General features: G+C 39.6%; 1 protein-coding gene across 1 annotated transcript in view; it reads right to left on the bottom strand.

The window, feature by feature from the left end:
- oprd1a (opioid receptor, delta 1a) overlaps positions 1–24,906 on the bottom strand; it is a 37,131-nt gene that overhangs the window by 2,929 nt on the left and 9,296 nt on the right. The window contains exon 2 of the mRNA XM_014335388.2: positions 15,211–15,566. Within this exon, the coding sequence (XP_014190874.1) occupies positions 15,211–15,566 (356 nt within the window). The remainder of the gene's footprint in view (positions 1–15,210; positions 15,567–24,906) is intronic.

Here is a 24,906-nt window from a genome sequence, read left to right as displayed (position 1 = left end):
CAACTGGGCTCGTCAGGCACTCTTTTTTGGCTGCAGTGGTTGTTATTATATTTACATGCTTCCAGCTCCCGTTTCTGCTCGGTGACAGCTCGTACTTTTTCTTTTTCTCCCTCCTCGCTCACAGACACATAACGGGTATGGCAGTCCATTCTCCCTGCAGCAGGGACTACACTGCCTATGATGCTACATTCTTTAGAGCTATACCTGTAGCATTCTGCCTGTTAGCTTAGCACAGCAACAACAAAAAGGCGCTCTCTCACCCAGGAAACACGCAGAGAGAGAGCGTCACCCTGTAACCATGGCAACCGTAACGCTGCCGCCTGGAACAACAGAACGTAGCTGTCAAACAAAACCCAAACAGTCCTGACCCGCCACAATATGAAACAGGGAAGTACTGCCGTGTAATCCATTTATTTCAACAAAGTAACTGTATTCTAAATACCACCTTTTTAAACGGTAACTGTAACGGAATACAGTTACTCATATTTTGTATTTTAAATACGTAACGGTGGTACATGTATTCCGTTACTCCCCAAAAAACGCCTCAAAGAAAATACTTCAGCTCTTTGGGTGCTTTGACTTTGCTCTTCTCTGCGACTGGCTGATGGACCGGCAAGAGTAGCCCACATACCGGTTGTGCACTGCTTCCATCTGGCAATGGAGCGCACTGAAAATGAAAGTTTTTATAACAGTGTGCAGGGTGCAGCGAACACAAGCAGCAGACTTTGAAGAGCAGATAAAATTAATTGCTTAATATTTATTCCATCTCTGTGGTAACCCTTGAGCTGGTGACTCCTTAGGCAGCCCACTAGTTGGCCTAAAACAAAAAAGCTTTCCCTGAGTGCACTACTGCACTGCTGAACAATGCAAACCAGAGGGGCTCAAGAAGTGGGCATCCTCAATACTAAATAAAAAAGTAGGTGTATGCAGAATATTTACTTTTACCCTGTGGTAGAACACAAACAGTGACAACAGTGTGCTATAACGCAAATGGTAATAAACAATCTTATGTTTTCCTTTAAGAATTTTCTAAGCATTTCTTGTAATTTAAATAATGGTACTATAATTTCTTAGTTCTGTTGTGCTTTCAGTTGGCATCATTCATATGATTTAGGTTGTACCTTGGTACGATGTGAAGGTGGTTCACATCGTACCAAGGTGCACTGCCATTGTGACTTATGCTGCAGACCTAACCAGCACTGGAGCAGGTTCTGTTCCAAATTAAAGAGGTATGGGATGTACTGAACAACCAGTCCTCCACAAACTACAGGGAGTGCAGAATTATTAGGCAAGTTGTATTTTTGAGGAATAATTTTATTATTGAACAACAACCATGTTCTCAATGAACCCAAAAAACTCATTAATATCAAAGCTGAATGTTTTTGGAAGTAGTTTTTAGTTTGTTTTTAGTTTTAGCTATTTTAGGGGGATATCTGTGTGTGCAGGTGACTATTACTGTGCATAATTATTAGGCAACTTAACAAAAAACAAATATATACCCATTTCAATTATTTATTTTTACCAGTGAAACCAATATAACATCTCCACATTCACAAATATACATTTCTGACATTCAAAAACAAAACAAAAACAAATCAGCGACCAATATAGCCACCTTTCTTTGCAAGGACACTCAAAAGCCTGCCATCCATGGATTCTGTCAGTGTTTTGATCTGTTCACCATCAACATTGCGTGCAGCAGCAACCACAGCCTCCCAGACACTGTTCAGAGAGGTGTACTGTTTTCCCTCCTTGTAAATCTCACATTTGATGATGGACCACAGGTTCTCAATGGGGTTCAGATCAGGTGAACAAGGAGGCCATGTCATTAGTTTTTCTTCTTTTATACCCTTTCTTGCCAGCCACGCTGTGGAGTACTTGGACGCGTGTGATGGAGCATTGTCCTGCATGAAAATCATGTTTTTCTTGAAGGATGCAGACTTCTTCCTGTACCACTGCTTGAAGAAGGTGTCTTCCAGAAACTGGCAGTAGGACTGGGAGTTGAGCTTGACTCCATCCTCAACCCGAAAAGGCCCCACAAGCTCATCTTTGATGATACCAGCCCAAACCAGTACTCCACCTCCACCTTGCTGGCGTCTGAGTCGGACTGGAGCTCTCTGCCCTTTACCAATCCAGCCACGGGCCCATCCATCTGGCCCATCAAGACTCACTCTCATTTCATCAGTCCATAAAACCTTAGAAAAACCAGTCTTGAGATATTTCTTGGCCCAGTCTTGACGTTTCAGCTTGTGTGTCTTGTTCAGTGGTGGTCGTCTTTCAGCCTTTCTTACCTTGGCCATGTCTCTGAGTATTGCACACCTTGTGCTTTTGGGCACTCCAGTGATGTTGCAGCTCTGAAATATGGCCAAACTGGTGGCAAGTGGCATCTTGGCAGCTGCACGCTTGACTTTTCTCAGTTCATGGGCAGTTATTTTGCGCCTTGGTTTTTCCACACGCTTCTTGCGACCCTGTTGACTATTTTGAATGAAACGCTTGATTGTTCGATGATCACGCTTCAGAAGCTTTGCAATTTTGAGACTGCTGCATCCCTCTGCAAGATATCTCACTATTTTTGACTTTTCTGAGCCTGTCAAGTCCTTCTTTTGACCCATTTTGCCAAAGGAAAGGACGTTGCCTAATAATTATGCACACCTGATATAGGGTGTTGATGTCATTAGACCACACCCCTTCTCATTACAGAGATGCACATCACCTAATATGCTTAATTGGTAGTAGGCTTTCGAGCCTATACAGCTTGGAGTAAGACAACATGCATGAAGAGGATGATGTGGACAAAATACTCATTTGCCTAATAATTCTGCACTCCCTGTATTCACATCCCTGGAAGATTGCCATGGATATCAGTACACAGATAGTACAAGGCTCCACAGTTTATTTACTGGCTAGTAAGTCTTTGTCATCCCCCTGATGTACACCAGTAAGGAATATAGCAAATAGTACTGTACTCCTTAATTTTCTTTTTTTCTTTATTTTTCTGTTGGCTTGGCCACAACTACAATTTTAGTGTCTATTGCATCACAATACAGTGGCAGAGAAAAGGAATAACAAAAACATAGAAGTTAGGTAAAAATACCCAATCACCGCCGCATATAGTGGTTTAAACACAAAAGCTTCTTTTTTTTTCATTAGGTCGGCCGTTTTTATATTATCTTTTATAATTTATTATTTAAAAAGAAACCTATCCGAATCAACTTGGCCCTAAAGTAATAAAAAGTAGTTGTCCTTCCACCTTGTTAAATCATGAAATAAATGTGATTAACTACATCTTTTATTAAAGCTGAGCTCAATTTCACTACCCACACCAAGGCCTGATTATTGCCAAAGCTGTTGAATAAAAAATTACTTGAACAGCACCTGTGAAATAGGCTAAAAGAAATCAAATAGCAACACACCGTGCCTTTGTGAAATCGCTTGCTCTGCTGCAAGCAGACCTACCCATGCTTGTGACTGTTCAGATGCTGCCAGTCCCACCAACTTCATATGAATGCGCTTGTACCCAGATTGGGAATCCCTGGGTTGACTTTTCAACTTAATTACAACCTTCATGCCACTTAGCCTGATTGGTGATATTAAGATAAATGAAGGCAGATTAGGTAAATATATCCAGGGTATGTTGAAACTGAGTCATAGTATAGGCACCTGTACATGTACATGCTTGTAGGGATGTCATCATCATACATTTCTAAGCATGAGAAAAAAAATGATATATTCAGGCAAAAATGGTATAAAGATCTTAAAAAAGTGAAAAAAAGAAATTAGAAGCCCAAGAAATCATGATAATTATTTCATAACATGTCTTTCTTTAATGGTTAAAAGTATAAGGCTGTGTGCAATGGATTCTTCATGATCCAAAAAAAAAGAAATTTAATTTTTATCAGTGTCTGACTCTGTGTTTCTACATTCTTCCTGGTTTGTTGGGATTTATATAATTCTGAGCTGTCAATATTTGATTAAGGGATCTAGGTAAGCTAAGGGATCACTTGTTGGGATCACTGGTGTGCTGACAAGGTGAACAAGCAGAAATTACCTTCAGAGCCCAGGAAACAGGATGGATAGCATTACTAAGACACTCTCAGTGTGCATCATCGTTTGCTTAGAAATGAAGGTCAGGGACCCCCGCTGCAGCCCACTGCTCTGAGACTTCTTTTTTCATTCTGTGTTTCATTACTGTTGAAGAGGAAATGATTGGATAGCTGTGACAGCCACTTAGCATGATGCCCGTGGTTCTAACCCAAAACAAGCAAACAAACAAAAATGTGATTAAACTACAGGAACAAGATTTTCCGCCTGTCACCTTTATATGCTGAAAGCTGACTGTGACTGAACCTCAGGACCACTTGTATTAGTGCCTATCAGAAAAATACTTCTGCATAACAACCTGTCAGTGTCTGGTGTAAAATTTATGTTGTATGTCAATGTGTCTTTTGCTTGTTGCCTGCTGAGAGCATGCATACTGTGCAGTCCAGACCAAAGCAATAATACTAAAACAGAGCCTTCCATGCAGGCGCTTTTCCCTTCTTCGTGACATTTTGTTTTTTGATTTCTTATAATCCAGCCAAGCTAGTGCATACTAGCATGGATCTGACACAGCTTGGCAGTGGCTATACCTAAGGAGCTACAGCAGGGCATCTCTTAATCAGAAGGTTGGTGTTTCAATCCCTGGTTGCTCTACAGGGAGTGCAGAATTATTAGGCAAATGAGTATTTTGTCCACATCATCCTCTTCATGCATGTTGTCTTACTCCAAGCTGTATAGGCTCGAAAGCCTACTACCAATTAAGCATATTAGGTGATGTGCATCTCTGTAATGAGAAGGGGTGTGGTCTAATGACATCAACACCCTATATCAGGTGTGCATAATTATTAGGCAACGTCCTTTCCTTTGGCAAAATGGGTCAAAAGAAGGACTTGACAGGCTCAGAAAAGTCAAAAATAGTGAGATATCTTGCAGAGGGATGCAGCAGTCTCAAAATTGCAAAGCTTCTGAAGCGTGATCATCGAACAATCAAGCGTTTCATTCAAAATAGTCAACAGGGTCGCAAGAAGCGTGTGGAAAAACCAAGGCGCAAAATAACTGCCCATGAACTGAGAAAAGTCAAGCGTGCAGCTGCCAAGATGCCACTTGCCACCAGTTTGGCCATATTTCAGAGCTGCAACATCACTGGAGTGCCCAAAAGCACAAGGTGTGCAATACTCAGAGACATGGCCAAGGTAAGAAAGGCTGAAAGACGACCACCACTGAACAAGACACACAAGCTGAAACGTCAAGACTGGGCCAAGAAATATCTCAAGACTGGTTTTTCTAAGGTTTTATGGACTGATGAAATGAGAGTGAGTCTTGATGGGCCAGATGGATGGGCCCGTGGCTGGATTGGTAAAGGGCAGAGAGCTCCAGTCCGACTCAGACGCCAGCAAGGTGGAGGTGGAGTACTGGTTTGGGCTGGTATCATCAAAGATGAGCTTGTGGGGCCTTTTCGGGTTGAGGATGGAGTCAAGCTCAACTCCCAGTCCTACTGCCAGTTTCTGGAAGACACCTTCTTCAAGCAGTGGTACAGGAAGAAGTCTGCATCCTTCAAGAAAAACATGATTTTCATGCAGGACAATGCTCCATCACACGCGTCCAAGTACTCCACAGCGTGGCTGGCAAGAAAGGGTATAAAAGAAGAAAAACTAATGACATGGCCTACCTTGTTCACCTGATCTGAACCCCATTGAGAACCTGTGGTCCATCATCAAATGTGAGATTTACAAGGAGGGAAAACAGTACACCTCTCTGAACAGTGTCTGGGAGGCTGTGGTTGCTGCTGCACGCAATGTTGATGGTGAACAGATCAAAACACTGACAGAATCCATGGATGGCAGGCTTTTGAGTGTCCTTGCAAAGAAAGGTGGCTATATTGGTCGCTGATTTGTTTTTGTTTTGTTTTTGAATGTCAGAAATGTATATTTGTGAATGTGGAGATGTTATATTGGTTTCACTGGTAAAAATAAATAATTGAAATGGGTATATATTTGTTTTTTGTTAAGTTGCCTAATAATTATGCACAGTAATAGTCACCTGCACACACAGATATCCCCCTAAAATAGCTAAAACTAAAAACAAACTAAAAACTACTTCCAAAAACATTCAGCTTTGATATTAATGAGTTTTTTGGGTTCATTGAGAACATGGTTGTTGTTCAATAATAAAATTATTCCTCAAAAATACAACTTGCCTAATAATTCTGCACTCCCTGTAGTCTGCATGCCAAATATCCTTGGGTCAACTAACCCCAAGTTGTTCTCTGACCGCATCCTCGAGTAGGAATGTGTGTGCGAATGCTAGATAAAAAGCACTTAAGTATAGATGAGCTGCTTGTATGAACGAGTGAATGAGGCTTGTTGTATTAAATGGTTTGAGGGACTAAAATGTCAGCGAAATAGTCTACAGCCAAAAGCTGATTTATATACTCAAATTTGAACAATCTTACTACCGTGTCATTTCCACTATTTCCACTATTATGTCATATCAGAGTGGGTGTTATATCACTGAGAATCCCCTACAAGTTGCAAGTAGAAGCGTCTGTACTTCTTTAAGGTTCCTTGAAGATGTATCACTTCTCATCCGAGAAGCTTCTTCAGTTCTTCTGAGAGCAATTGGCAAAGTCTACGGATAAGTGTTTGGTTGACTCTTCATGGCCAAAAAAAGAGAAAAAGAAAGAGAAAGAGGGATGATAGAAGCAGGAATGAGGAAGGAGAATTAAATTGGTGCAGCAGGAAAAAAAATAGATGACAAGGAGCAGTTATATCATTTTAGAAAGTTTGCAGAATGATTAGACATTCAGGGAAGAAGAATGCTATAGCTCTAACTGGTGGTACCTCACAGCTAACTGTTTTTTCAGGCACTCCCACAGTGTTCAATATGTCTCTGATGTGTGCAAAGTCATTTGGATGCATTATATTTCTGGCCTTTCCATTCCACCATTGTCCTTTTGAAATTCAAAACTAACTCTATCATATTGACATGGAACACAAGAATTAAATGCAGCCTCTAATTAATTACACCAGTAGTTTTCCTTTTATGAATTATGATAAAGCTCGTTGCTCTTATAAATAATTACTAATTTGTTAATGGTCTGTGTCAGGTTTACCTTCAGCTGAAAAAAAGAAACAGATTGAAATGAAACATTGATGTCATTTAGAGACTAAAGCTGATGCTGAGAGTGAATAATAGAGCAGCTGTTGAGACGTTTTGACAGCATTTGTAATTATAAATTCCTGATTAAGCCAACATTCGCTTTAGACTAATTTATTACTTTAAGAAATCTTTTCTATCAGACTACAGAGTTCTTTCATTAATATACTTGTAGTGGAAAAACTCCCAAAGATGATTTAACTCTTAAGGCCTGACCTAAAATGACACGCTGCAACTGTTCTACAACTTAAAAAAAATTACATGGCCTAATTATGATTTATCTCATAATAATCTAGATCCAGTTAATGAAAAAAAAATGAAATGCCGGCATTAAAGTAGATTTTTTTTTGTATCAAAGTGATTCAGCCATGGTTGTTAGTGTATCTAAAAGGACACAGAAAAAAGATCTATTAATTCAATAGAATTAGATTTTAAAATATAAACGACTGTGATTGAGTTATTGGATACAAACCCCTCTAATTTATTGAGCTCTCACTACATGTTGTGGCTTGAAAAAAGACTCACTAAAACATTTGAGAGTATGATGACCTATCTACTGCTTTGGCTCTACAATGGGTCACAACAGCAGTTTGCAGTCTATTTACAAGCTGTAGGAGCTTGTAAATAGTGCAAATAGTGAAACCCACATTAAATGTATCTACAGTATATTTTGCACTATTGATCTGCATTTCCTACACAATTATTTCTGCATGAGGGTTCAACCCTCATGCAGAAATAACAGTGTATTAAGTAATCTGTATTAAGTAATCTGTTACATATTACCTATAAGCTTTTGAAAAAGTAATACAATAATTACTCCCTGCAGAAAGTACTTAAACGACTTTAACATGTCCTGAGATGCATTGTCTCTAGTTAACCTTTTATGGCTTAGCCTCTCATACATTTATTTTTACATTTTTTACATATCAACACAAAAAAAAGCAACAGTGATTCCACTATAGACTCATGGACAGGTACAAATGAGGTTGGCTTCCACTAGCTGATGTTCTGCTTGAGCATGGTTTAGGTATCTTTTTCTGCTATAAAATGAAATGTCAATATCTCCAATGTTAAAAAGTTAAAGATAGAAATGGGGGAAAAAAAGCAACATTTTTTTCTTGTTAAAATTATAGACTATGAAGAAAATATGCTGGAAATGAGCTACAAATGAAGGATGTGACTTGAATCTCTTTTGCACTATGAGCACGCCAGTGTGAATTTGGGTTAATAAAACTGTCACCGTCCTGGATTTTAATCCCAAAACCTTTGAGTTTCTTTGAGATCTGAAATAATAACTTATTAATTATTATTATTATTAATTACGCTCCTAGCCTTTAATTATTGTTAATGATGAGGTTTTGACCCCTAATTAAATGTCATTAATATTCCAGACACTTGTTACTTGTTGTGTTTGAGTTGCAGTGACTGTTTTGGGTTTATGGAGTTTGAATGAGTTGCTGTTCTAGTGTTTGCTTTGAATCCTTGGTTTCAGTTCTTAATTTAACTTTGGATCTGAGGAGAAAAGCAATTAACTTGTAGTTTATTTTTGGGATTTGGTAATCTGGAAATTAGCAAGGCAGTGCAGTCATAAATTAAACTAAGCCTTTGTTTGTAATCAATTCCAACATGGAATTATATCTAATTATTTCTATAATAACTTTATGAAAATGAATAGAGGTAAAATGGATCTAAAGTAGGTAACAGAATAATTGAAATATCCATTTTCCCTGATGAAGCTCAGTTGGTAGAATGGTCGCCCCATGATCGGAAGTTTGGATGTTCAAATCCACTGAACGGCTACCCTGAGGTACCCCTGAGCAAGGTACCGTCCCTACACACTGCTCCCCGGGCGCCTGCTTAGTGGCTGCCCACTGCTTCACTGAGTGAATGGGTCAAATGCAGAGAAAGTAATTTCCCCACGAGGATGAATAAAGCATACATTATTATTATTATTATTATTATTATTATTATTATTATTATTATTAAGAAAGGTAGTGACCGAAAGAACGAGATCGCGGATACAAGCGGCAGAAATGAGCTTCCTCCGAAGGGTGGCTGGCCTCTCCCTTAGAGATAGGGTGAGAAGTTCGGCCATCCGGGAGGGGCTCAGAGTAGAGCAGCTGCTGCTCCACATCGAAAGGAGCCAGCTGAGGTGGTTCGGGCATCTGACAAGGATGCCCCCTGGGCGCCTCCTGGGTGAGGTGTTCCAGGCATGTCCCACCGGGAGGAGGCCCCGGGGCAGACCCAGGACACGCTGGAGAGATTATATCTCTCGGCTGGCCTGGGAACGCCTTGGTATTCCCCCGGATAAGCTGGAGGAGGTGGCTGGGGAGAGGGAGGTCTGGGCCTCTTTGCTTAGGCTGCTGCCCCCGCGACCCGGCCCCGGACAAAGCGGATGAAGATGGATGGATGGATGGATGGACAAAAATGCACCAGTAACACAAATGACAATTTTTTTCTATTCAAATGTCAATTCATGGGCCTTTATGTCATCTATTCTCTACATCCACTATTTCTCTCTCCAACAAGCTAATAAATTATACCCAAATAACTATATGATTTTCAGTTCAACAGCAGCTGCAAGTAGACTGGACCAGGGAGGCAACTGTGAGATGATCTGAAATAACCTGTTTTTGACTGGGAAAAAAATCGTTAAAAAATATCAGTTTCTTTTTAACTTTTACTACACCTTCTGTCTACTTTGTGACCACAACCAGATACACCAAGATGAACACTGCCACAAATATCTACATCTTCAATCTAGCTCTTGCCGATGCCTTGGCCACCAGCACGCTGCCCTTCCAGAGCGCCAAATACCTCATGAACACCTGGCCATTTGGGGATGTCCTCTGCAAGCTCATTATTGCCATCGACTACTACAACATGTTCACAAGTATCTTCACCCTCACAATGATGAGTGTAGATCGCTACATCGCCGTGTGCCACCCAGTCAGGGCGCTGGAGTTTCGGACGCCTGTCAAGGCCAAGTTGATCAACATACTCATCTGGGTCCTGTCCTCGGCAATTGGTGTGCCTGTCATGATCATGGCTGTGACCAAAGTGGCAGACAATGGTAAGACTGCAAGTGCATGTTCTTTACCTCTTGGTAATATTTTAAGATGATTTCTGAATTAATTTATATTGTTTCAAAAATAAGGCTGAATATGTATGGTTACTGAGTGCTGGTTGAAGTGGTGGAGAACAAAGGTAATTCTGCATTCATTTGAATAATTTGCATCTATCAGGCAAACCTTGTGGTCCTTTAGTTGGAAATGAAACTGTACACAAGGAAATGCAACAATAGCGGCAACTGATTCTGAATCAATACTCTGAACTGTCCATTGTGTATTCTAAGAGCAAGAAGAAGAGCCTCTGAAGCATCTACACTACTTGATACAAAAACTGTCTAATGAAACCTAAGGTAATATGTTCCAGGAGACAGATTCTGTAGTTGAGGGTAGGTCCTTTTGAACTGCTTTTCCAGATGTCTTCTTTTGTTTGGTGCCACAAAGTAAGTCTAAGATTGCATGAGGATTACTCATTTTTCCAAATAAATGTATTTGGTAATGAAGTCACAGCCTTCTCTGATAACCTTTAGCACATCTTTGAAGGAACATAATGTAGAAAAAAAACAACTATGTATCGCTGAAATACTATTGCCGAAATATAGTTGCCGGTATAGGAGGTAGTGTGCCCTTTATTTAGCAAAGTGTGTAATCCTCAGTTGTGTAATCCTACAAGAGACTTCACAGTGTGTTCCAAAAATCACATATCTGCTGCCCAAGGCAATTAAAATTTTAAAAAGTCATCTAACAGTCATTTAGCAGTGACAGCTGAGAAGTTGTGTCTGACAGGATGCATTGAAGTGATAAGTTTAAGGTAGTTTAAGGTATTTTAAATGTGACGTCATTAGCCGTGTCTGGGCCCAAACTCCGCTGCAGGTCCATAAGCCAAACGATCACTGCTGCATCACTGAGAGTTAAAAACTGTCTAAATTCTTTCATCTGTAATAAAATGATCATTGTGCTGCTACCAGGTGTAACAATTAAGTTTAACATCCAGGCATCCATGAAAACAGAATTTATAATTTAACGGAGTTAGAAGTTAGCAGGAAGTTAGCTCGCTAGTTTCCATCTAAATATAATATAGCCATGTTCTGACTGAGAGATTTCTGAAACAAATTAAGACGTACAGCTCTGCTATCACTTCCGACATAAATGAAGACAGGAAAGTAAACAGCAGTGACGTTTGTAGGGTTACTTTAGTTTGGCTAGCTGATTTAAAACGATGTGCTACGTGATCGCTAGCGACACAGCTATGTTAGCTTAATATAAACAGTGAAGGTGGAGGATGAATGCTAACTTTTTTCCACTCAATAAATGTTAACGTGAGGGTGAGAGAACAACTGAGATAATCCATCCACAATACGAGGTTAGTCATTAATATACTGCTGCATGGGCTGGGCTTTTAAGTTCCAGATGCAGTTTAAAAACTGATGCTAAAATGAACAGTGATAATAAACACAAGAGAGGCTGACAGTGATCACTGCCTGTTTTTAGGGGCTTGTTGAGATTAAATAGAACAAGATACAAATCATTAAAACATGTTAAAAACACAACAGCCTTATTAAATGCAGAGTAGTTTGGGCCCTGAAGCTGGATTCATCAATTATAGACCGAATAGTGTGTTCCTGAGGTGTTCAGAGCCCATTTTATATAAAGTGAAGAGCACTGGTCCTGACCAAGCATTAACAGTTGGCACTGAAAAATAAAGCACTTCCACTTTCCATATGAGGAAGTTACATTTACATAGAGTGAAAGAGCTATTCCAAATATGCACCTTGCTAACCCAAACTAAAGCAAGAAAAGCATAGAAAATACCATTAATGATTCTAACTTGTGATTTTGTAATATCTAATAATTACCACCAAAACAGTTTATTCTCCCACAGAATCAGCTAAATTGATTATACTAGTATTAATTGGAATTTTTCTTTGCTATCTGCCTGAAGCTAATTTGGTATTTGTTCAGTTAGCTCTTGATGGCTTATAGACAATATGATAATGTCTGTGAATTCTCTGAAGATCAGTCTCTGCTTTGCCAAAGATTGTCCTCAGTTCCAAAAAGTAAGGACAATCAGGGATGAAGCATAACACATTTTATAGCCCTATAAAGTCAATACAAAATGTGGGTGGAGGAGACGCTTCCTCTCTCATCTAACACTCAGTCTTGCAACGAGCTGCCTGAAAATCAGTACATAAAATTACAGCTTAATCAGTTGTATTGTTAGAGTATAGCTGTTGGCCATTATGAGGTATGTCCCACTATGATGTGCAATAGAGTGATAATGAGGTGATCTTTTTATCAGACAGTTTGGAGAAACTGCTGTATCTCTGCACCCTAGCTGATGTTTCTGTGAAAGACTCAGAGGGGTGAAACAATGTTTGTCTTTGTGCCGCACTAATAGCTATGTGTTGACTGGCTGCTGCATGGTTTGAAGGATCAGCAGTGACTTTATATGACTTTAGCACACAACAAGGTGAGCCTTGAGCTGCTAACTCTGTAGCTACAGACTGCGAGAAACCCAATAACACATACAGGAGCCTAAATAAAATAAGATGTGAACCCAAGGATAAAGTTTGGATTTGCTGTAACTCTGTTTCACCCCTCTGAGTCTTTCACAGAAACATCAGCTAGGGTGCAGAGATACAGCAGTTTCTCCAAACTGTCTGATAAAAAGATCACCTCATTATCACTCTATTGCACATCATAGTGGGACATACCTCATAATGGCCAACAGCTATACTCTAACAATACAACTGATTAAGCTGTAATTTTATGTACTGATTTTCAGGCAGCTCGTTGCAAGACTGAGTGTTAGATGAGAGAGGAAGCGTCTCCTCCACCCACATTTTGTATTGACTTTATAGGGCTATAAAATGTGTTATGCTTCATCCCTGATTGTCCTTACTTTTTGGAACTGAGGACAATCTTTGGCAAAGCAGAGACTGATCTTCAGAGAATTCACAGACATTATCATATTGTCTATAAGCCATCAAGAGCTAACTGAACAAATACCAAATTAGCTTCAGGCAGATAGCAAAGAAAAATTCCAATTAATACTAGTATAATCAATTTAGCTGATTCTGTGGGAGAATAAACTGTTTTGGTGGTAATTATTAGATATTACAAAATCACAAGTTAGAATCATTAATGGTATTTTCTATGCTTTTCTTGCTTTAGTTTGGGTTAGCAAGGTGCATATTTGGAATAGCTCTTTCACTCTATGTAAATGTAACTTCCTCATATGGAAAGTGGAAGTGCTTTATTTTTCAGTGCCAACTGTTAATGCTTGGTCAGGACCAGTGCTCTTCACTTTATATAAAATGGGCTCTGAACACCTCAGGAACACACTATTCGGTCTATAATTGATGAATCCAGCTTCAGGGCCCAAACTACTCTGCATTTAATAAGGCTGTTGTGTTTTTAACATGTTTTAATGATTTGTATCTTGTTCTATTTAATCTCAACAAGCCCCTAAAAACAGTCAGTGATCACTGTCAGCCTCTCTTGGTTTTTATTCACTGTTCATTTTAAAGCTCAGTTTTTAAAAACTTAAAAGCCCAGCCCATGCAGCAGTATATTAATGACTAACCTCGTATTGTGGATGGATTATCTCAGTTGTTCTCTCACCCTCACGTTAACATTTATTGAGTGGAAAAAAGTTAGCATTCATCCTCCACCTTCACTGTTTATATTAAGCTAACATAGCTGTGTCGCTAGCGATCACGTAGCACATCGTTTTAAATCAGCTAGCCAAACTAAAGTAACCCTACAAACGTCACTGCTGTTTACTTTCCTGTCTTCATTTATGTCGGAAGTGATAGCAGAGCTGTACGTCTTAATTTGTTTTAGAAATTTCTCAGTCAGGACGGGCTATATTATATTTAGATGGAAACTAGTGACCTAACTCCTTGCTAACTTCTAACTCCGTTAAGTTTAATAAATTCCGTTTTCGTGGATGCCTGGATGCTAAACTTAATTGTTACATCTGGTAGAGCAGCCACAATGATTATTTTATTACAGATGAAAGAATTTAAACAGTTTTTAACTCTCAGTGATGCAGCAGTGATCGTTTGGCTTATGGACCTGCAGCGGAGTTTGGGCCCAGACACGGCTAATGACGTCACATTTAAAATACCTTAAACTACCTTAAACTTATCACTTCAATGCATCCTGTCAGACACAACTTCTCAGCTGTCACTGCTAAATGACTGTTAGATGACTTTTTAAAATTTTAATTGCCTTGGGCAGCAGATATGTGATTTTTGGAACACACTGTGAAGTCTCTTGTAGGATTACACAACTGAGGATTACACACTTTGCTAAATAAAGGGCACACTACCTCCTATACCGGCAACTATATTTCGGCAATAGTATTTCAGCGATACATAGTTGTTTTTTTTCTACATTATGTTCCTTCAAAGATGTGCTAAAGGTTATCAGAGAAGGCTGTGACTTCATTACCAAATACATTTATTTGGAAAAATGAGTAATCCTCATGCAATCTTAGACTTACTTTGTGGCACCAAACAAAAGAAGACATCTGGAAAAGCAGTTCAAAAGGACCTACCCTCAACTACAGAATCTGTCTCCTGGAACATATTACCTTAGGTTTCATTAGACAGTTTTTGTATCAAGTAGTGTAGATGCTTCAGAGGCTCTTCTTCTTGCTCTTAGAATACACAATGGACAGTTCAGAGTATTGATTCAGAATCAGTTGCCGCTATTGTTGCATTTCCTTGTGTACAGTTTCATTTCCAACTAAAGGACCACAAGGTTTGCCTGATAGATGCAAATTATTCAAATGAATGCAGAATTACCTTTGTTCTCCACCACTTCAACCAGCACTCAGTAACCATACATATTCAGCCTTATTTTTGAAACAATATAAATTAATTCAGAAATCATCTTAAAATATTACCAAGAGGTAAAGAACATGCACTTGCAGTCTTACCATTGTCTGCCACTTTGGTCACAGCCATGATCATGACAGGCACACCAATTGCAGAGGACAGGACCCAGATGAGTATGTTGATCAACTTGGCCTTGACAGGCGTCCGAAACTCCAGCGCCCTGACTGGGTGGCACACGGCGATGTAGCGATCTACACTCATCATTGTGAGGGTGAAGATACTTGTGAACATGTTGTAGTAGTCGATGGCAATAATGAGCTTGCAGAGGACATCCCCAAATGGCCAGGTGTTCATGAGGTATTTGGCGCTCTGGAAGGGCAGCGTGCTGGTGGCCAAGGCATCGGCAAGAGCTAGATTGAAGATGTAGATATTTGTGGCAGTGTTCATCTTGGTGTATCTGGTTGTGGTCACAAAGTAGACAGAAGGTGTAGTAAAAGTTAAAAAGAAACTGATATTTTTTAACGATTTTTTTCCCAGTCAAAAACAGGTTATTTCAGATCATCTCACAGTTGCCTCCCTGGTCCAGTCTACTTGCAGCTGCTGTTGAACTGAAAATCATATAGTTATTTGGGTATAATTTATTAGCTTGTTGGAGAGAGAAATAGTGGATGTAGAGAATAGATGACATAAAGGCCCATGAATTGACATTTGAATAGAAAAAAATTGTCATTTGTGTTACTGGTGCATTTTTGTCCATCCATCCATCCATCCATCTTCATCCGCTTTGTCCGGGGCCGGGTCGCGGGGGCAGCAGCCTAAGCAAAGAGGCCCAGACCTCCCTCTCCCCAGCCACCTCCTCCAGCTTATCCGGGGGAATACCAAGGCGTTCCCAGGCCAGCCGAGAGATATAATCTCTCCAGCGTGTCCTGGGTCTGCCCCGGGGCCTCCTCCCGGTGGGACATGCCTGGAACACCTCACCCAGGAGGCGCCCAGGGGGCATCCTTGTCAGATGCCCGAACCACCTCAGCTGGCTCCTTTCGATGTGGAGCAGCAGCTGCTCTACTCTGAGCCCCTCCCGGATGGCCGAACTTCTCACCCTATCTCTAAGGGAGAGGCCAGCCACCCTTCGGAGGAAGCTCATTTCTGCCGCTTGTATCCGCGATCTCGTTCTTTCGGTCACTACCTTTCTTAATAATAATAATAATAATAATAATAATAATAATAATAATAATAATGTATGCTTTATTCATCCTCGTGGGGAAATTACTTTCTCTGCATTTGACCCATTCACTCAGTGAAGCAGTGGGCAGCCACTAAGCAGGCGCCCGGGGAGCAGTGTGTAGGGACGGTACCTTGCTCAGGGGTACCTCAGGGTAGCCGTTCAGTGGATTTGAACATCCAAACTTCCGATCATGGGGCGACCATTCTACCAACTGAGCTTCATCAGGGAAAATGGATATTTCAATTATTCTGTTACCTACTTTAGATCCATTTTACCTCTATTCATTTTCATAAAGTTATTATAGAAATAATTAGATATAATTCCATGTTGGAATTGATTACAAACAAAGGCTTAGTTTAATTTATGACTGCACTGCCTTGCTAATTTCCAGATTACCAAATCCCAAAAATAAACTACAAGTTAATTGCTTTTCTCCTCAGATCCAAAGTTAAATTAAGAACTGAAACCAAGGATTCAAAGCAAACACTAGAACAGCAACTCATTCAAACTCCATAAACCCAAAACAGTCACTGCAACTCAAACACAACAAGTAACAAGTGTCTGGAATATTAATGACATTTAATTAGGGGTCAAAACCTCATCATTAACAATAATTAAAGGCTAGGAGCGTAATTAATAATAATAATAATTAATAAGTTATTATTTCAGATCTCAAAGAAACTCAAAGGTTTTGGGATTAAAATCCAGGACGGTGACAGTTTTATTAACCCAAATTCACACTGGCGTGCTCATAGTGCAAAAGAGATTCAAGTCACATCCTTCATTTGTAGCTCATTTCCAGCATATTTTCTTCATAGTCTATAATTTTAACAAGAAAAAAATGTTGCTTTTTTTCCCCCATTTCTACCTTTAACTTTTTAACATTGGAGATATTGACATTTCATTTTATAGCAGAAAAAGATACCTAAACCATGCTCAAGCAGAACATCAGCTAGTGGAAGCCAACCTCATTTGTACCTGTCCATGAGTCTATAGTGGAATCACTGTTGCTTTTTATTTGTGTTGATATGTAAAAAATGTAAAAATAAATGTATGAGAGGCTAAGCCATAAAAGGTTAACTAGAGACAATGCATCTCAGGACATGTTAAAGTCGTTTAAGTACTTTCTGCAGGGAGTAATTATTGTATTACTTTTTCAAAAGCTTATAGGTAATATGTAACAGATTACTTAATACAGATTACTTAATACACTGTTATTTCTGCATGAGGGGAACCCTCATGCAGAAATAATTGTGTAGGAAATGCAGATCAATAGTGCAAAATATACTGTAGATACATTTAATGTGGGTTTCACTATTTGCACTATTTACAAGCTCCTACAGCTTGTAAATAGACTGCAAACTGCTGTTGTGACCCATTGTAGAGCCAAAGCAGTAGATAGGTCATCATACTCTCAAATGTTTTAGTGAGTCTTTTTTCAAGCCACAACATGTAGTGAGAGCTCAATAAATTAGAGGGGTTTGTATCCAATAACTCAATCACAGTCGTTTATATTTTAAAATCTAATTCTATTGAATTAATAGATCTTTTTTCTGTGTCCTTTTAGATACACTAACAACCATGGCTGAATCACTTTGATACAAAAAAAAATCTACTTTAATGCCGGCATTTCATTTTTTTTTCATTAACTGGATCTAGATTATTATGAGATAAATCATAATTAGGCCATGTAATTTTTTTTAAGTTGTAGAACAGTTGCAGCGTGTCATTTTAGGTCAGGCCTTAAGAGTTAAATCATCTTTGGGAGTTTTTCCACTACAAGTATATTAATGAAAGAACTCTGTAGTCTGATAGAAAAGATTTCTTAAAGTAATAAATTAGTCTAAAGCGAATGTCGGCTTAATCAGGAATTTATAATTACAAATGCTGTCAAAACGTCTCAACAGCTGCTCTATTATTCACTCTCAGCATCAGCTTTAGTCTCTAAATGACATCAATGTTTCATTTCAATCTGTTTCTTTTTTTCAGCTGAAGGTAAACCTGACACAGACCATTAACAAATTAGTAATTATTTATAAGAGCAACGAGCTTTATCATAATTCATAAAAGGAAAACTACTGGTGTAATTAATTAGAGGCTGCATTTAATTCTTGTGTTCCATGTCAAATAAGATAGAGTTAGTTTTGAATTTCAAAAGGACAATGGTGGAATGGAAAGGCCAGAAATATAATGCATCCAAATGACTTTGCACACATCAGAGACATATTGAACACTGTGGGAGTGCCTGAAAAAACAGTTAGCTGTGAGGTACCACCAGTTAGAGCTATAGCATTCTTCTTCCCTGAATGTCTAATCATTCTGCAAACTTTCTAAAATGATATAACTGCTCCTTGTCATCTATTTTTTTTCCTGCTGCACCAATTTAATTCTCCTTCCTCATTCCTGCTTCTATCATCCCTCTTTCTCTTTCTTTTTCTCTTTTTTTGGCCATGAAGAGTCAACCAAACACTTATCCGTAGACTTTGCCAATTGCTCTCAGAAGAACTGAAGAAGCTTCTCGGATGAGAACTGATACATCTTCAAGGAACCTTAAAGAAATACAGACGCTTCTACTTGCAACTTGTAGGGGATTCTCAGTGATATAACACCCACTCTGATATGACATAATAGTGGAAATAGTGGAAATGACACGGTAGTAAGATTGTTCAAATTTGAGTATATAAATCAGCTTTTGGCTGTAGACTATTTCGCTGACATTTTAGTCCCTCAAACCATTTAATACAACAAGCCTCATTCACTCGTTCATACAAGCAGCTCATCTATACTTAAGTGCTTTTTATCTAGCATTCGCACACACATTCCTACTCCGATGGATGCGGTCAGAGAACAACTTGGGGTTAGTTGACCCAAGGATATTTGGCATGCAGACTACAGGGAGTGCAGAATTATTAGGCAAGTTGTATTTTTGAGGAATAATTTTATTATTGAACAACAACCATGTTCTCAATGAACCCAAAAAACTCATTAATATCAAAGCTGAATGTTTTTGGAAGTAGTTTTTAGTTTGTTTTTAGTTTTAGCTATTTTAGGGGGATATCTGTGTGTGCAGGTGACTATTACTGTGCATAATTATTAGGCAACTTAACAAAAAACAAATATATACCCATTTCAATTATTTATTTTTACCAGTGAAACCAATATAACATCTCCACATTCACAAATATACATTTCTGACATTCAAAAACAAAACAAAAACAAATCAGCGACCAATATAGCCACCTTTCTTTGCAAGGACACTCAAAAGCCTGCCATCCATGGATTCTGTCAGTGTTTTGATCTGTTCACCATCAACATTGCGTGCAGCAGCAACCACAGCCTCCCAGACACTGTTCAGAGAGGTGTACTGTTTTCCCTCCTTGTAAATCTCACATTTGATGATGGACCACAGGTTCTCAATGGGGTTCAGATCAGGTGAACAAGGAGGCCATGTCATTAGTTTTTCTTCTTTTATACCCTTTCTTGCCAGCCACGCTGTGGAGTACTTGGACGCGTGTGATGGAGCATTGTCCTGCATGAAAATCATGTTTTTCTTGAAGGATGCAGACTTCTTCCTGTACCACTGCTTGAAGAAGGTGTCTTCCAGAAACTGGCAGTAGGACTGGGAGTTGAGCTTGACTCCATCCTCAACCCGAAAAGGCCCCACAAGCTCATCTTTGATGATACCAGCCCAAACCAGTACTCCACCTCCACCTTGCTGGCGTCTGAGTCGGACTGGAGCTCTCTGCCCTTTACCAATCCAGCCACGGGCCCATCCATCTGGCCCATCAAGACTCACTCTCATTTCATCAGTCCATAAAACCTTAGAAAAACCAGTCTTGAGATATTTCTTGGCCCAGTCTTGACGTTTCAGCTTGTGTGTCTTGTTCAGTGGTGGTCGTCTTTCAGCCTTTCTTACCTTGGCCATGTCTCTGAGTATTGCACACCTTGTGCTTTTGGGCACTCCAGTGATGTTGCAGCTCTGAAATATGGCCAAACTGGTGGCAAGTGGCATCTTGGCAGCTGCACGCTTGACTTTTCTCAGTTCATGGGCAGTTATTTTGCGCCTTGGTTTTTCCACACGCTTCTTGCGACCCTGTTGACTATTTTGAATGAAACGCTTGATTGTTCGATGATCACGCTTCAGAAGCTTTGCAATTTTGAGACTGCTGCATCCCTCTGCAAGATATCTCACTATTTTTGACTTTTCTGAGCCTGTCAAGTCCTTCTTTTGACCCATTTTGCCAAAGGAAAGGACGTTGCCTAATAATTATGCACACCTGATATAGGGTGTTGATGTCATTAGACCACACCCCTTCTCATTACAGAGATGCACATCACCTAATATGCTTAATTGGTAGTAGGCTTTCGAGCCTATACAGCTTGGAGTAAGACAACATGCATGAAGAGGATGATGTGGACAAAATACTCATTTGCCTAATAATTCTGCACTCCCTGTAGAGCAACCAGGGATTGAAACACCAACCTTCTGATTAAGAGATGCCCTGCTGTAGCTCCTTAGGTATAGCCACTGCCAAGCTGTGTCAGATCCATGCTAGTATGCACTAGCTTGGCTGGATTATAAGAAATCAAAAAACAAAATGTCACGAAGAAGGGAAAAGCGCCTGCATGGAAGGCTCTGTTTTAGTATTATTGCTTTGGTCTGGACTGCACAGTATGCATGCTCTCAGCAGGCAACAAGCAAAAGACACATTGACATACAACATAAATTTTACACCAGACACTGACAGGTTGTTATGCAGAAGTATTTTTCTGATAGGCACTAATACAAGTGGTCCTGAGGTTCAGTCACAGTCAGCTTTCAGCATATAAAGGTGACAGGCGGAAAATCTTGTTCCTGTAGTTTAATCACATTTTTGTTTGTTTGCTTGTTTTGGGTTAGAACCACGGGCATCATGCTAAGTGGCTGTCACAGCTATCCAATCATTTCCTCTTCAACAGTAATGAAACACAGAATGAAAAAAGAAGTCTCAGAGCAGTGGGCTGCAGCGGGGGTCCCTGACCTTCATTTCTAAGCAAACGATGATGCACACTGAGAGTGTCTTAGTAATGCTATCCATCCTGTTTCCTGGGCTCTGAAGGTAATTTCTGCTTGTTCACCTTGTCAGCACACCAGTGATCCCAACAAGTGATCCCTTAGCTTACCTAGATCCCTTAATCAAATATTGACAGCTCAGAATTATATAAATCCCAACAAACCAGGAAGAATGTAGAAACACAGAGTCAGACACTGATAAAAATTAAATTTCTTTTTTTTTGGATCATGAAGAATCCATTGCACACAGCCTTATACTTTTAACCATTAAAGAAAGACATGTTATGAAATAATTATCATGATTTCTTGGGCTTCTAATTTCTTTTTTCTTTTTTTCACTTTTTTAAGATTTTTATACCATTTTTGCCTGAATATATCATTTTTTTTCTCATGCTTAGAAATGTATGATGATGACATCCCTACAAGCATGTACATGTACAGGTGCCTATACTATGACTCAGTTTCAACATACCCTGGATATATTTACCTAATCTGCCTTCATTTATCTTAATATCACCAATCAGGCTAAGTGGCATATGAAGGTTGTAATTAAGTTGAAAAGTCAACCCAGGGATTCCCAATCTGGGTACAAGCGCATTCATATGAAGTTGGTGGGACTGGCAGCATCTGAACAGTCACAAGCATGGGTAGGTCTGCTTGCAGCAGAGCAAGCGATTTCACAAAGGCACGGTGTGTTGCTATTTGATTTCTTTTAGCCTATTTCACAGGTGCTGTTCAAGTAATTTTTTATTCAACAGCTTTGGCAATAATCAGGCCTTGGTGTGGGTAGTGAAATTGAGCTCAGCTTTAATAAAAGATGTAGTTAATCACATTTATTTCATGATTTAACAAGGTGGAAGGACAACTACTTTTTATTACTTTAGGGCCAAGTTGATTCGGATAGGTTTCTTTTTAAAAAAATAAATAAAACCCTTAAAAACTTTGTGTTTACTTTGTATTTACTACTTGTTTCTGCACTGTATTGTGATGCATAGAACACTAAAATTGTAGTTGTGGCCAGCCAACAGAAAAATAAGAAAAAAAGAAATTAAGGGTACAGTACTATTTTCTAATCTTCCTTATGGTCTTATGCCTAAATTTGTAACTGTGCACTTGTACTATTGTGTCTGATATCATGGCAATCTTCAGGAGCTGACATACAGGGAGTGCAGAATTATTAGGCAAATGAGTATTTTGTCCACATCATCCTCTTCATGCATGTTGTCTTACTCCAAGCTGTATAGGCTCGAAAGCCTACTACCAATTAAGCATATTAGGTGATGTGCATCTCTGTAATGAGAAGGGGTGTGGTCTAATGACATCAACACCCTATATCAGGTGTGCATAATTATTAGGCAACGTCCTTTCCTTTGGCAAAATGGGTCAAAAGAAGGACTTGACAGGCTCAGAAAAGTCAAAAATAGTGAGATATCTTGCAGAGGGATGCAGCAGTCTCAAAATTGCAAAGCTTCTGAAGCGTGATCATCGAACAATCAAGCGTTTCATTCAAAATAGTCAACAGGGTCGCAAGAAGCGTGTGGAAAAACCAAGGCGCAAAATAACTGCCCATGAACTGAGAAAAGTCAAGCGTGCAGCTGCCAAGATGCCACTTGCCACCAGTTTGGCCATATTTCAGAGCTGCAACATCACTGGAGTGCCCAAAAGCACAAGGTGTGCAATACTCAGAGACATGGCCAAGGTAAGAAAGGCTGAAAGACGACCACCACTGAACAAGACACACAAGCTGAAACGTCAAGACTGGGCCAAGAAATATCTCAAGACTGGTTTTTCTAAGGTTTTATGGACTGATGAAATGAGAGTGAGTCTTGATGGGCCAGATGGATGGGCCCGTGGCTGGATTGGTAAAGGGCAGAGAGCTCCAGTCCGACTCAGACGCCAGCAAGGTGGAGGTGGAGTACTGGTTTGGGCTGGTATCATCAAAGATGAGCTTGTGGGGCCTTTTCGGGTTGAGGATGGAGTCAAGCTCAACTCCCAGTCCTACTGCCAGTTTCTGGAAGACACCTTCTTCAAGCAGTGGTACAGGAAGAAGTCTGCATCCTTCAAGAAAAACATGATTTTCATGCAGGACAATGCTCCATCACACGCGTCCAAGTACTCCACAGCGTGGCTGGCAAGAAAGGGTATAAAAGAAGAAAAACTAATGACATGGCCTCCTTGTTCACCTGATCTGAACCCCATTGAGAACCTGTGGTCCATCATCAAATGTGAGATTTACAAGGAGGGAAAACAGTACACCTCTCTGAACAGTGTCTGGGAGGCTGTGGTTGCTGCTGCACGCAATGTTGATGGTGAACAGATCAAAACACTGACAGAATCCATGGATGGCAGGCTTTTGAGTGTCCTTGCAAAGAAAGGTGGCTATATTGGTCGCTGATTTGTTTTTGTTTTGTTTTTGAATGTCAGAAATGTATATTTGTGAATGTGGAGATGTTATATTGGTTTCACTGGTAAAAATAAATAATTGAAATGGGTATATATTTGTTTTTTGTTAAGTTGCCTAATAATTATGCACAGTAATAGTCACCTGCACACACAGATATCCCCCTAAAATAGCTAAAACTAAAAACAAACTAAAAACGACTTCCAAAAACATTCAGCTTTGATATTAATGAGTTTTTTGGGTTCATTGAGAACATGGTTGTTGTTCAATAATAAAATTATTCCATCAAAAATACAACTTGCCTAATAATTCTGCACTCCCTGTAGTTTGTGGAGGACTGGTTGTTCAGTACATCCCATACCTCTTTAATTTGGAACAGAACCTGCTCCAGTGCTGGTTAGGTCTGCAGCATAAGTCACAATGGCAGTGCACCTTGGTACGATGTGAACCACCTTCACATCGTACCAAGGTACAACCTAAATCATATGAATGATGCCAACTGAAAGCACAACAGAACTAAGAAATTATAGTACCATTAATTAAATTACAAGAAATGCTTAGAAAATTCTTAAAGGAAAACATAAGATTGTTTATTACCATTTGCGTTATAGCACACTGTTGTCACTGTTTGTGTTCTACCACAGGGTAAAAGTAAATATTCTGCATACACCTACTTTTTTATTTAGTATTGAGGATGCCCACTTCTTGAGCCCCTCTGGTTTGCATTGTTCAGCAGTGCAGTAGTGCACTCAGGGAAAGCTTTTTTGTTTTAGGCCAACTAGTGGGCTGCCTAAGGAGTCACCAGCTCAAGGGTTACCACAGAGATGGAATAAATATTAAGCAATTAATTTTATCTGCTCTTCAAAGTCTGCTGCTTGTGTTCGCTGCACCCTGCACACTGTTATAAAAACTTTCATTTCCAGTGCGCTCCATTGCCAGATGGAAGCAGTGCACAACCGGTATGTGGGCTACTCTTGCCGGTCCATCAGCCAGTCGCAGAGAAGAGCAAAGTCAAAGCACCCAAAGAGCTGAAGTATTTTCTTTGAGGCGTTTTTGGGGAGTAACGGAATACATGTACCACCGTTACGTATTTAAAATACAAAATATGAGTAACTGTATTC

This window comes from Haplochromis burtoni, unplaced genomic scaffold (assembly GCF_018398535.1).
Source record: "Haplochromis burtoni strain Fernald_Lab_line unplaced genomic scaffold, NCSU_Asbu1 Contig_10, whole genome shotgun sequence".
Lineage (NCBI taxonomy): Eukaryota > Metazoa > Chordata > Actinopteri > Cichliformes > Cichlidae > Haplochromis > Haplochromis burtoni.
The sequence above is the reverse complement of the archived record's forward strand: the minus strand, read 5'-3'. Positions and strand labels throughout refer to the sequence as shown.